The sequence below is a fragment of the Spinacia oleracea genome, chromosome 4 (assembly GCF_020520425.1).
Source record: "Spinacia oleracea cultivar Varoflay chromosome 4, BTI_SOV_V1, whole genome shotgun sequence".
NCBI lineage: Eukaryota > Viridiplantae > Streptophyta > Magnoliopsida > Caryophyllales > Amaranthaceae > Spinacia > Spinacia oleracea.
In genome coordinates this window covers 130,728,944-130,743,248 of record NC_079490.1, presented here as the reverse complement: position 1 = coordinate 130,743,248, position 14,305 = coordinate 130,728,944, and the positions used below count along the sequence as shown (strand labels likewise).

Here is a 14,305-nt window from a genome sequence, read left to right as displayed (position 1 = left end):
TTCGGGTTTGCGGAACACGTGTTTCGGTACAACTCTTTGGCAAATTAGTCTATGAATGTTTGGGCAATTTTTAAGGTCGTTGGTTTTCTAGGATAGTTTGTCGTACACAATCACATATTTCGCTACACATAACTACATTACAAACATGGATTTGAAAATTAAATATGCCACGTAGTTCATGATAGGCTTCTAGGGGTAGTTTATTTGCGCCTGGCTTGGTACCGCTTCTATCGTAGATCCAACACATGCCCCGGTCGAGGTAGTGTCTTCAACAGACGAATTTCGCTCAAGAGGCCAACCCGCAAGTGCAAGCCAAGGGGGCATGCAGGCGAGAGGGACCTAATGAGCGAGCGATTGGGTTCGGGATAGGTGTACTACCTGTACAAGTACCCAGTGGGAAACATGCGCGGCGTATGCACCCCCTATTGGCGGGAAAAGGTATCCTTAGTCCCAACTCCCGAGGGAGCCGAGATTCGTTATGCGGTTCTGCCCGTTCACATTAATATGCTGATTTTCAGGTCGTCCCAACTTGATGGGGAAATAAACGCGGGGTAGGATCGTTTCACCCTTCGGCTATTTTGATTACCTACAAGCACGAGTATTTCCTTCACTTTCCCCAGTGGAGTCGCCACTGTGAGGGGGTCGAAAAAGCACGAGGCTAATGCGTGACCTCGTCCCTCGTGGGTGTGACGATTCTTTTTATTCAATCAAGTGTAATTGGATTTCCTGTGAGTTTACACCCAATTGACTAGTAATATAGGAGTCGCCATTCAGTTTTTAACGACAATGAGAAAAACTGACAAAACCCGGTTATCGTGACATAAAGGGAGTGCAATTTTGTTTGACCACGACGGCCGTAGGTTCCCTTGTGATCCCTAGTGTGGGGATCTCTCAACATACACCCGCAAGGTAGAGATTGAGGGTTCGGGGGACTGTAACTACCGAGAGGAGTACTTCGCTCGTCGATAACTCCAGAGGCAGGATATCCTTACTAGCTCAGCATAAATAATTGAAGGGACATGCGTTAACTATTAAACTAATCTGAGTTGATTTTAGCAATATGCAACATGTAATACTAATTCGATCGTGATTATATGATTTAAATAGCATTAAGGGACCTAGCATGATAATCCGATTTCCCAAAAATATTATATTTGTTAGGCGTGATAGAACAATCAGATTTAGTTAGTTTAACAGTTCATAAAAAGGGCGAGGAAAGCAGTTAAATCATCGAAAAGGGACACATTACGACGCACCCTTGAGAGGTGCGTCACAGTTCTCAGAAAACTAACCACTTTGACTTTGCTATTTCTCCTTTTTATTTAACGAATCTCAATTATAGGACAGGATACGTTCTGTTCGATTTATGGATAGATTGCGACAGAACGCGTGAACAATTTCGCAGCGTGAGGCTTAGGCTAAGGGTTGGAGTCAATACTCAGAATATAATTGTGTGTTGTGTGTCTCTTTTTTCTTCACGTCGATTTTGGGGCTGTATTTATAGGGAAGAGTTCGTGGAAAGATAGAATTGCAGAGTTCTAATCCACAAAGAATTAGGGAAAAACACGTCCCAGGTATTTTCAGCGCCCAGCTCTGGGCGTCAAAGATTTCGGCGCCCAGCTCTGGGCGTTGAAAATAGGATTCAGGCAATTTCAGCGCCCAGGGCTGGGCGTTGAAATTGCTGTTTGGGCCGTTTTTTTGTCAGATTCGGATTCCTAGAATCCGGAGTGTTTGAGACTTAATCGAGTCTTTTAGTGCGTATGAATTTCATGAAGGAATGCGTCTGCGCCCGTTACGAACTCTAGGCTCGTTAGGATTTTAATTAATACGTAACTCTTATTTCCGAATCATATTAGGAATAGGATTCTCGCAGTTTTTCTATCTCATTTAGGATTTATGTTGGAGTGCAACACCTAATTCTGACAGGTTTCTATCTTTTATGACTTGCCACTTTTAGAAGCTACCCTTTACGGCAGTTACTATTTTTAGCAGGTTTCCATAAATAGCAGGTTTCGGGTGAAATGAAAAGGGAATTGAGATTCGTTTATTTTATAGGAGATGCGTTGTCAAGTGGAGATTTATGTTTTCATCATCGAACCTTTCCTTTTCGGGAATGGGGACAAAAGTAGGTGTCTACACCTAATAATTCCTTGCTTTTTATAAAACATTTTCCAACTTTAAACACAGGAATTACCAAGATATTACCGCCACCATGATAACGGCTAAGGCTATTTACCAGAATTACGTAGCGGAATTAACTAACTTTCAAAATATATTAAATAAATAGTTAATGGTAATTAAAACAAATTGGAACCGTTGAGGCCCAAACTAAAACAAACCGTTTGAAATCCATTAACTGAAAATAGTAGTAGTCATGACTTTGAATAAAGATAAATAGAGTTTATAAAATACGGAAGAATAAACTCTCAACTCGAATCCCACGATAACTTCTCCCGCAAGTTATCTCTACAAACCTGCTTTATTGAAATCTACTCCCCAACAACGCAAATGCAATTGATGGATCATCATAGGGTCATTAAGGCAAAGACCATGACCGGAAGACATGAAGCACGAAGTCAGCAAAAGCTGAGTACGAACAAGCTGGAATAACATTCTATCATAACATGCTTCACTCGACAAATTAAATAATCAACATGCGAAAGCCATGTAATAAACAAATAAACATGGAGACAAGACTCGACACATGACAAGACTCTTGACTCACAGAATAATAAAAAGTAGCTTCGAACGGGTAAAGTAAAGTATCCTCAAAAGGAAAGAAAGGGTGATGGGAGCCAACCATACACCAAAATAAGTCGGGCTACTACCGACAGTCGGGCCATACCGACAGGAATTCCAATGCACAACGGCATAAAAGAGAATGAAACAACGTCTTGTATCATTCTAGGAGTACAAGTTTTCCGGCAAGACTCCCCCCATTGTTCATACTCAAGGTATATACGTTCCAAGAGTTTTGAAGCTCTTTGGGTTACACTTTACGTTAATTAGTATATTATGTTCAAGGCGACTCAAGACACAACATACAAACAATTGAACAATTAAACAATAACTTTAATATTTTACTTCTTTAGGACTTGTGATCAAACAAGACTCAAGTGAAATTACTCCCATTGTTCCTTCTCAAAAACACTGTTTGAGATAACCCGACATTGCCTATTAACAAGCGGGGTGTGCCCTTAGCACGAATTGTCCTTAATTCAATTAACATACTAACATATTCTACCCCTTTGGTAGAATATATATTGCTCACTGGCAATATTCGACAGGCTCAAAAATTATGCTAGACATCCTGTACTATAGCATAACAATAATAACAACTTGCATGCGCAATGCTCATATATGCAAACCAACTTGAACAACATGCTTGACATAATTCAACGATTATAAAAGTCCATAACATGATAGTTCAATAGAATCTATAAAGCATAATTCAATTCATAACATGCTCGTTCACATAGATTCAACAATAATAATAACATGCTCGTTCTCAACATTAAACATGAATTCATAATAACATATTCATTCCCAATCATCAAACATGAATTTCCAACATATAAGTTCACATGATTCGCATTCAATACACTTCATAAAGTCCTCAAGGGATGGGTGGTCACCCTAGTCTTGTACGTACCTGGAATACCTAAGTACGGGGTCCACTATGCGAATCACGACTCACTAGAAATCAACTCCTATAAAACAAAATAAGAGAACTAAATTATTATCCATGTTCACTAAATTTCCAGCAACTATTTAAGAAACTAAAGCTCTTAGTTTAATTAAAAATCATTCGTTAATTGGTAATTTAATAGTCTCAAATAGTCAACTCAAGTCGTAGCATAAAAACATTGAATTTTTAGCTTTAAAACCCTTAAAAACCAATCTTTTAAAGCTTATAAACATTTTGAAAATTTAGATTGATTCCCATAATTTAAATTGTCATTAAATTATGTAAATCAATTTCTCAATCAATTTGAAACCAAAACCCTAGCAATAGTTTAATCCGAAAACATGTTTTGACTTCAAAAATCCACACTTTATAAACATAAATTATCTGAAAATTATAATTCAAATCATCAAAACCAATGTTTTTAATTAAAACATATTACTAACCCAATACGGTGTTCATAACCGTTTTAATTAATCTAAACAATCCAATAATTAAACTAATCACAATAATTAAATCAATTGAAAACTGAAAATTAATATTTTTGAAAACAAAATTTGTTTAAACAATTGATCAACACACACACACACAACGATTAATTAATCGTGTGTGTGTGTGCCGACCAACACACACGGCAACAACAATAATAGCAGCAGCGACGCAACGCACCACAACACAGGCGCGCGCGCGAGGGACAGGACAGGCGACGAGGGTGCTGGGCACAGCAAGACACACGCACACATACAACGTGCGCGCAAGGGGACAAGCGAGAGGCGCTGGGCACAGGCGGGACACAGTGCGCGCACACACAACACTGTTGTTGTGCTGCGACGCGATGCGGGACGAGGGCGAGCACGACCACGCAACCTCGCAGGCACGTAGTGCTACACTGCGGTGAGGGACAGGCGAGAGAGACGGGCGAGAGAGGGCGAGGGGATGGCTTGCGCTGCAAGCAAGGGCGCACGAAGAAGGGGGAGTGCGGGTGGAGTGTGCCGCAAGGAGAGAGGGAGAGGAGAGAGAAAGATTTCTGAATTTTTGGTTGTGAGGGTTTGACATGAGGTCTTATTTATAGGTTCCTCTCCTTTGTGGGCTAGGTTAGGGTACTTTTGAGTTGGGCTTGCTTTCGGGCTTAGTTCATTAATTTCCTTGCAAACTTTGTTGGGTTTAATTAAAACAAAACGACCGGGCTTTAAGTTTATTAAATTCGTTTTTGAAATACGACCCAACAATTCCCGTCTAAATAAATTCCTTGAATTTATTTAATAAAAATACGGTTTTCGAAATAATTAATATTTAAATTAATTAAAAATAAACGCGCATTTAATTCTCATTAAATGAAATTAATTCGTAAAATTCAACGAAATTCTTTATAAATATAATAAAATATATTTATAATAATAGAAAAATACGAGGTATTACAGTCTACCCTCCTTAAAAGAAGTTTTGTCCCGAAACTTGGGCACGGAAATCACAATTTTAAAACTAAACTTGACACTATTTTGAGACTTTAGTGCGTTTTCTTTGCAAAAAGTTTTAGTTGCTGTACTCTTTAAGTAATTCAACATGACAATAAACAGTGAAACTTCACTGGAAACAACGATTTAAGCATATCCTAAAGGATAAATTGGGTAAATAAGGTAAAAAGCGCGAAATTCTACCGCACTCTACCCCCCTTAAAGAAGACGAGTTACAGCCCCGTAACTCAACTAACCTCGGGAAAAAGCTCGGGATATTTCTTTCTCATTTCCTCCTCCGCTTCCCAGGTAGCTTCCTCAGACTCTTGGTTAGACCACAACACTTTTACGATCTTAATGTCCTTAGTCCGAGTGCTACGCACTTTGCTATCAAGTATCTTGACAGGTCTTTCCTCAAAGGTCAAACTTTGGTCTAACTCTATGGTCTCCGGTTGCAGTACATGAAACTTATCCGGGACATACTTCCTCAACTGGGACATATGAAACACATTATCCACTCTATGGAAGTCCATGGGCAAGGCTAGTCTATACGCTACCTTCCCTATCCGTTCTAAGATCTCATATGGGCCTATATACTTTGGGCTAAGCTTTCCCTTCTTCCCATATCTCATCACACCTTTCATTGGTGAAACCTTTAGCAAAACTTTGTCACCTATTTGGAACTCTTCATCCCTACGCTTTAAATCTGCGTAGCTCTTTTGGCGATCTTGCGCGGCTTGGATTTTGGATTGAATAGTCCTAACTTGATTCATAGTGTCTTCTATCAATTGGGGACCTAGTACAACGGTTTCACTAATGTCACTCCAACATAGTGGACTTCTACATTTTCGTCCATACAGGGCTTCGAATGGTGTCATTCCAATACTGGCATGATAGTTATTGTTGTATGAAAACTCAATTAAATCTACGCTATCTTCCCAGCCTCCTTGGAAATCAATCACACAAGCTCTTAGCATATCTTCTAGGGTTTGAATAGTCCTTTCGGTTTGTCCATCTGTGGCTGGGTGGAACGATGTACTCATTTTCAATGTGGTACCAAAGTTCTTCTGCACACTTTTCCAGAAATTCGAAAGGAACCTAGAATCTCTATCTGGTACGATATCCTTAGGAACTCCATGTAATCTCACTACATGCTTGATGTAAGATTTGGCAAGTTGTTCCATTTTCCAGGTTTCTTTCATTGGTATGAACACTGTTGACTTAGTCAACCTATCGACCACTACCCAAATGGTGTCATTTCCACTTTTCGACTTGGGAAAGCAAGTAACAAAGTCCATTGAGATACAATCCCACTTCCAACTTGGAATCTCTAAAGGTTGGACCTTTCCCTGAGGTCTCCTATGCTCAATTTTAACCTTCTGACAAGCCAAACACCTTGCCACGAATTCAGCCACTTCGTTTTTCATCCTTGGCCACCAATAGACCTTTTTCAGATCCTTATACAGCTTGTCACCTCCCGGGTGAACAGAATATGGTGTATTGTGACCTTCTCTCATCAACTTTTCCTTATGTTCATTGTACTTTTGAGGTACACACCAGCGTCCTTTATACCTCAAACTTCCATCCTCGTGGATCTTAAGATCAACCTCCTTTCCTTGCGAAATCGTTTCTTTGATCCGCTCTAGCTTAACATCACCAGCCTGATTCTCCCTGATTTCATCAAATACTGACGACTGGATGGTTAAGGCATTCATCATACTCTCAAGGCATTCTCCACTCACTATTTGTAGATTCATTCGCGGCATGTCCTTACACAGCTCGTTAGCAACTACTAACGCATTCACACCATGACTTGATTTCCTACTCAAGGCATCTGCGACTACCCTGGCTTTTCCCTCATGGTACTGAATATCTAGATCATAGTCCTTGATTAACTCCAACCACCTTCGTTGGCGCATATTTAAGTCCTTCTGTGTCAAAATGTACTTTAAGCTCTTATAATCCGTAAATATTCTACATTTCACACCATACAGATAGTGTCTCCATATCTTCAATGCAAACACTATGGCGGCTAACTCCAAATTATGGGTAGGGTAATTGGATTCATATGGCTTCAATTGCCTCGATGCATACGCAATCACTTTCCCGTTCTGCATCAACGCACACCCTAACCATTCTTAGAGGCATCACTATACACATCATAAGTACCGCTCTCATCTGACAAATTTAACACTGGCGCGGTTGTTAATCGCGTCTTTAAGGCTTGGAACGCTTCCTCACACTAGTCATTCCATTCAAACTTCGCTTCTTTCTTCATCAAGGTTGTCATTGGTTTGGCGATTCTAGAAAAGTCTTGCACAAAGCGTCTATAATAACCCGCTAAACCAAGAAAACATTGAATATCGGTGACCCTCTTAGGTGTAGGCCACTCGCTAACAGCTTTTATCTTTACAGGGTCCACTGCAACTCCTTCCTTAGATACAAAATGTCCTAAGAACGCAACTCTTTCTAGCCAGAATTCACACTTCCAGAATTAGGCATACAACTGATTGTCTCTAAGGGTACTCAACAATGACCTTAAGTGTTCCGCATGATCCTCCTCATTCTTAGAGTAGACCTGAATATCATCTATGAAAACCACTACAAACTTGTCCAAGAATGCATGGAATACTTGGTTCATTAAGTCCATAAAGATTGCAGGTGCATTGGTGTAGACACCTACTTTTGTCCCCATTCCCGAAAGGGAAGGTTCGATGATGAGAACATAAATCTCCACTTGGAAACGCATCTCCTATAAAATAACGAATCTCAATCACCCTTTTCATTTCAGCCAAACCTGCTATTTATAGAAACATGCTAAGAATAGTAACTGCCGTAAGGAGTAGTTGTTAAAAGTAGTAAGAATAAAAGATAGAAACCTGTCAGAATTAGGTGTTGCACTCCAACATAAATCCTAAAAGAGATAGAAGTTGTGAAAGGAATTCTATTCCTATCGCAATTCGATAAAAGAGTTAACGTATTAATTAAAATCCTAACGAACCTAGAGTTCGTAACGGGCCCAGACGCATTCCGTCATAAAGTTGATACGCACTAAGAAACTCGGATAAGTCTCAAAAGCTCCGTGATTAAGAGTCCAAATCTGACAAAAGGCTCGGCTCAGACCCTATTTTCAACGCATGGGTCTGGGCGCCGAAATCATCGGCGCCCAGCCCTGGGCGCTGAAAATACCTGGGGCCGTGTCGTCTCCGAATTCTCTTTGGATTCGTATTCTAAAGATCTATCTTTCCACAAACCTTTCCCTATAAAAATATAACCTCAAAACCGACGTGAACACAACACACAATTCATAATCTGAGTATTGACTCCAACCCTAAGCCTAAGCCTCACGCTGCGAAATTGATCACGCGTTCTGTCGCAATCGACCCAAAAGTCGAACAGAACGTATCCTGTCCCTTGTAGCTGATGATTTACGCCTAAATACTGGAACACTGCTTAGAAACCCGAGATTCGTTAAATAAAAGGAGAAATAGCAAAGCCAAGTGGTTAGTTTTCTGAGAACCGTGACGCACCTCTCAAGGGTGCATCGTAATGTGTCCCTTCGCATGATTTAATCGTTTTCATCACCCGTTTATAAAATTGTTAAACTATTAATTTGATTGATTTATCACGCCTAATAAAGATAATACCTTGAACAATTGAATTATCATGCTAGGTACCTTAAATCAATCTAAATAAGATAATCACGATCGATTTAGTATTATGTGTTGCATATTGCTAAAATCAATTCAGAAAAGTTTAAAAGTTTAAACGCATGTCCCTTCAATTATTTATGCTGAGCTAGTAAGGATAACCTGCCTCTCACTAGTAGAAAAAATGACATTTGCAGCGCGCCTAAAAGGGGCTTTTTGCAGCGTTTTTGAGCGCTGCAATTGTGATGGCTGCAAATAGTGGATTTGTATTTGCAGCGAACAAAAACGCTGCAAAAAACCATTAATTGCAGCGCCTGGTGGTTCACACGCGCTACAAAATGTCCATTTTTTACAGCCTTTGCAGTACCCAAGCGCTGCAAAAAGAGGTTTCAAAGCCACATTTCTGACACTATTTGCAGCATTCACTTAACAATGCGCGCTGCAAATAGTACATTTATTTTACAAAAAAAAAATTAGAAGAATCCATTGCCAGACTAATCCCTAGTGAAACAACCAAATGCAATACACCCACCATCTACCACTTGATTATAGCAATAAACACCAAACCACCATCACATTCTAAGCCAAACCAACAATTGATATTCAATCAATCTACATATTACATCAACATTTCTATCCTAATTAAAACAATCAGATGAACAATATTCAGTACTTGACTTAATCAATAAACACAAAATGACCACCTTATAACATTATAAACACTGATGCTGCTGATTCAAAGGAGCCATGCTAAAACAATTGGTCCAAACATGAAAGAAACCCTATGTGTTCCATGATGTTGGAGAGAAAACAGGACTACCAAAATGATGCAGGAAACCACAACGACATAATCTGCAAAATAAGATATTATTTGTCAGACAAAAAGCATTGTAAATTTCATTGCAGCTGAGTTTCATGTTTCTAAAACACTTTAGTAATGCCTCTCTTTCTTCCTTTTTTCCCCTTTGATTTGTGGACGAAGTAGAACTTACTTTCATGAAGTCCCGTGAATTTTAGACGAACTCCAGACACTGCCGAAAGAACTGGAAGAATATATGATATGCTTAGATGATCATCAAATGAGTTAACATAATGCAGTATGATCACAAAAAATGGACAAAGAAACAGGTCTCACTATTGTTTACTTTGTTCGGGCTTTTCAGACTGTGATATGTAAGACTAGCAGATAGTAAATTACTTTAGTAGATAGAATGAAAACTATTGCTCAAAGCTTGGTGGTATAATGTCATAATGAACATCCTATAAAAGAAATTGGGTATAACGATGCTGGTTTTAGGCATTGCTAACATACAACGAGTTCTAGTAATGACACGACTATACCAGTGTGACAATGGTAAATATGTTTGTGTATAGAGAGTAAAATTGCATCCAATAATACACGACTATGCTAGTGAATATCAGTTTTAATCCGTAAATACTGCTACGTATTTTGATTCTTAAAATTCAGCTTTAATCAATTGTACTGCACATACAAAAAACACTAGAGAATAATAAAAAATGAACTTTAATTCAATTACAATCAGCAAAAGTCTGTTTTAAACACAAAAAATAACTCGAATTCATTGCAAACATGTGAAGAATAAAAAGGGCCTAATTAAAATATGAGCAACCCCACAATTTCCTCTCAGTAAAAGTCATATAATATGGAAAGTTAGTCTAAGAATGCAATAAACTACCTAATTTTCTCCTAACTTTAACCAAAATACACTAATCTCCATGTTTTTCTCAAATTAATTTCTGGAAGAAATAGTTACATTATATTGGTTCATAATCACTACATCAATATGATTATGATCAACGAGGGAGGAAACTAGTTTTGATTTGCATTCGTATACTTCATGTAAAAGAAAAAATAAAAAATTAAACAGTTACATATATGTGAACACAAAAGAAGGTTAAAGGCATGTAGTACATACCTGAAGCAGACATGTAAGGGTACCAACAATAATCATACACAGACTCTCCCTCGTTTATTACAAGGTTGGCGGTATATGAATCTGTAGGCAACTTTAACTCAGCTTCCAGCACTGCCATGGGAAAGCTTGGTAGAGTAAGCAGGATGAAATCAGGAGGAACTGTGTAGCCTTCAGCTCATGAAACCTGAAGAACAAATACAATGTCTTAATTAGATCATAGCGGTAAGCTGCAGGACCCATAACCCTCCCAGTACTCTTTCCTAATGCTTGCTAAAAGGCTACGAATTTATGATAGCCAAACATTCAAGATTCAACACATACCAAAGTTGAGGCTTGCATTTCTAGCCCTCATTTATTCATTGACCTGCGTTGACCATAAGCAACCAGAACCACTTGGCACTCTGTAGAGTCTAAACCTGATTCTTCCTGGTCAATAGCTATACTACTCTTATTGGTTTATTCTACTGAAACCTTGTGAAACAATTTGTTTCATGTTATGCTCAAATTTCACATCAGTACATCAACAAATAAGATTTACAACATAGTAGAAATATAATCTATCATTGTTCAAATTAAACTAGATCTGTTCTTTGCATTGATATATAAACGGGTTAAAGCACCCATAGAGAGAGGCCCTAGGAAGACAATGAATTAGACAAGATTCTTTATTGAAGCCAAAATGAGAAGCAAGGAGGAGTTTAATTAAATAGGTTATTGAGTTGAATAAGCTTGGCAGAACAAAATTATCTCAACTAATCATGTAGTGAATATGAGTCTGGTCCAGCAGAAAAAAGAATTTTAATATAAACACTTATAAGATTTACCTTAAGATTATAGAACAATGTAAAATGCAAAGTGCCAACACAAAAAGGAAAATAATAAGATAGTTATACAAAAACACAACCATCACCTCCTACTACGGGTACATTTATACAAAACATTCATGATTCCATTCTGGTTGCTATTAGTGCAATACATTGTGACTGTATTTGAAGTTTAAACATTCAGAATATTTTTCTTATCAACCACCAAGACTCTTCTTTTAAGCCCTGAACTAAAATTTAGCTTGAACAAACTTCTAAAACAATAAAAAAAAACCTTCGCAAAAGTTGTGCAATTATGTGAAAAGGCAGAATGCTATACCAGACTGCCCTTTCTTTGGATCCTTGAAGAGTTGAATGTTGTTTAAAATCTCCGCCACGGCGATGTACATCAAACACCCTCAGTGTTTTGTTGTACCCAGCAAATATACTGCGAAGGAATTGAGTAACATGAGAAAAGATGAGAATAAGACAAACCGCTCAATCATTTCTGCCAAATCATGTAAACATTGCACACAATTCAGGTATAGTCCTCGAATTAGATGGTGTTCAACACTTGTTATTTGACAAGATACAAATACATGAAAGTAAAAATCAGAAAAGGACAACAAAGAATTCTCCAAGCATATGATGGTATATACTTGGTTCCAGTAGGGTTGAAAGCAACTGAAAAGGATGCAGTAATCTCATCCATAGCATCAAAAGCTCAATATGTACATCGTAAGATGAAAAACTATTCCAAATTATAAAAATATGCGGACCAGAGGAAGGCAGAAACCATAAATTCAGTAATCCCAAACCTTACGAAGACAATTCAGCAATCCCAATCTTTTACACAGATAATTCAGCAATCCCAACTAACAAGCAATAACAAACTCCTTAAAACTAGCAAAAATAAGATCAGCTCAGCTTAGTTACATGAAATCAGGTTAGGAAAAGCTAGCAGAATAGCACATCAGTTCAGAACTCAGTACAATAGAGCAACAAATCAGCAGCAAATCAGTTCAGAACTCAGTACAATAGAGCAACAAATCAGCAGCAAATCAGATGATTCCTTACTAGTTGTAATGACTCACTAGTTGTATGGGAGTTGTATGGGGTTAGAAAGGATCACGGCTCTAGAGGGATTTCTGATGTTTGATGCTAACAACATCTCGATTTCCATCGAGCCGCAGAAGGTCAAAAATCCACCATCTTCTTCCCTCCTGAAACACCTTCTGCATTCCCATATCAACCGATACAACACCCCTTACCCTGCACCCTCCCTCCTCTTTCGTGTATCTCTCAGCCTCTATCTCCTTCTCATCTTCCCCCTCCAGCCCTTCCCCACATACCACCACATGACTGACACACTAGATGAAGACTATCTCCTTCAAAAAGATAAGAAATTCAAGAACCCAAACCAATTTGACCAAAAATTCAACAAATTGACCTAAATAACAACAAATTAAACCCTAAAATGACCCGAATCAGTTTAACATAGGGTTTTCCCCATATCATGAAGAAGGATTTCGACTTAGTTGTAGATTTTTGTTTTAAATTGCATTTTGTAAATTAACTGAACCCACCAGATTTTCATCAAATTAACAAGCAAAACGAAGAACAATAAATCACCAACAATTCAGCAATTAAATCAACGAATCTTCTTCATACTTGTCGTTCTCCAAGTATCTTTGATAGAGAAAAACAAAAAAACCTGGGAGTTAGGATCTTTGATAGCGGCGACACCGTAAACATCAAGAAACTCGCCCTCGAAGATCTTGTTGATGTCCACACTTCTTCTTCCTCATACTTGTCGTTCTCCAGTGATTAGCGTTCAGGGAAATCAAGTAGATCTGTCAAAATAATGCACAGATAATAAATTATCAAAATTACCAAAAAATTATGTAAAGCTAAAGATTAAAAATCAGAAGATCTAAGGACTTACAGTTCGGAGTAGGTTGAAGAAAATCAGTCACCTCGTCGGCCGAGAACTTCTATCTTCCAGTTTTGAGAAATGAAACAACTATTTGTTATCCAACTTCTCAGATTTGATTTTTCGATTTCAATTCTCTGGTCGACAATCTCTATGATGTATTCCTCCACCAAAATCTTGATCAAAAGTCGGCCTTGAACGATTACTAATCAAAGTGTAGAATTGAACAAAATTTAGATCTTGGAAGATTATGGAATGGGGGAGAGAATTAGAGTGAGAGATCGTGAGAGAAGAATTAAGGGATTCTAGATCTGAATTTCTCGCAGCAAAGGGTTATTCAACGCGCTGCAATTTTTTATTTTAATTTTAATTTTAATTATCGCAGCGTATACGTAGGAAAGATAGTTGCAAATTTCTCATTTAATTCATTGACCCGCGTTGACTATAAGAAATCGCAGCGAGTTCAACGAGGGAGAGTTGTAACTGAGGGGTTGCAAATGGAGTTTTTTCTACTAATGTCTGGAGTTATCGATGAGCACTCCTCTCGGTAGTTACAGTCCCCCGAACCATCAATCTCTGCCTTGCGGGTGTACGTTGAGCGATCCCCACACCAGGGATCACAAGGGAACCTATGGCCGTCGTGGTCGAACATAATTGCACTCCCTTTATGTCACGATAACCGGGTTTTGTCAGTTTTTCTCATTGTCGTTAAAACCTGAATGGTGACTCCTATATTACTAGTCGATTGGGTGTAAACTCACAGGAAATCTAACTACACTTGATCTGACAACGCCACGCCCACAAGGGACGAGGTCATGCATTAGCCTCGTGCTTTTTCGACCC

The 14,305-nt window shown here is 38.5% G+C and overlaps 1 protein-coding gene across 2 annotated transcripts; it reads right to left on the bottom strand.

Annotated features, from left to right (window-relative positions):
• Nucleotides 1–9,307: 9,307 nt before the first annotated feature.
• LOC110777937 (potassium transporter 1-like) lies at nucleotides 9,308–13,825 on the bottom strand. Of its 2 annotated transcripts, XR_002530618.2 has the most exons (6): nucleotides 13,475–13,825; nucleotides 13,244–13,382; nucleotides 11,870–11,977; nucleotides 10,727–10,910; nucleotides 9,782–9,832; nucleotides 9,308–9,641 (listed from the first exon to the last, which is right to left on the bottom strand). XR_002530618.2 is itself a non-coding variant. In XM_056843585.1 (4 exons), exons 2-4 carry the CDS (start codon nucleotides 10,842–10,844, stop codon nucleotides 9,526–9,528), a joined length of 285 nt encoding a protein of 94 aa, XP_056699563.1. In that variant the 5' UTR covers nucleotides 10,845–10,910; nucleotides 11,048–11,197; the 3' UTR covers nucleotides 9,308–9,525. The 2 variants fall into 2 exon arrangements, 1 of the variants encoding a protein (XP_056699563.1); XM_056843585.1 differs by lacking the exons at nucleotides 11,870–11,977; nucleotides 13,244–13,382; nucleotides 13,475–13,825 and adding an exon at nucleotides 11,048–11,197.
• Nucleotides 13,826–14,305: the final 480 nt, after the last annotated feature.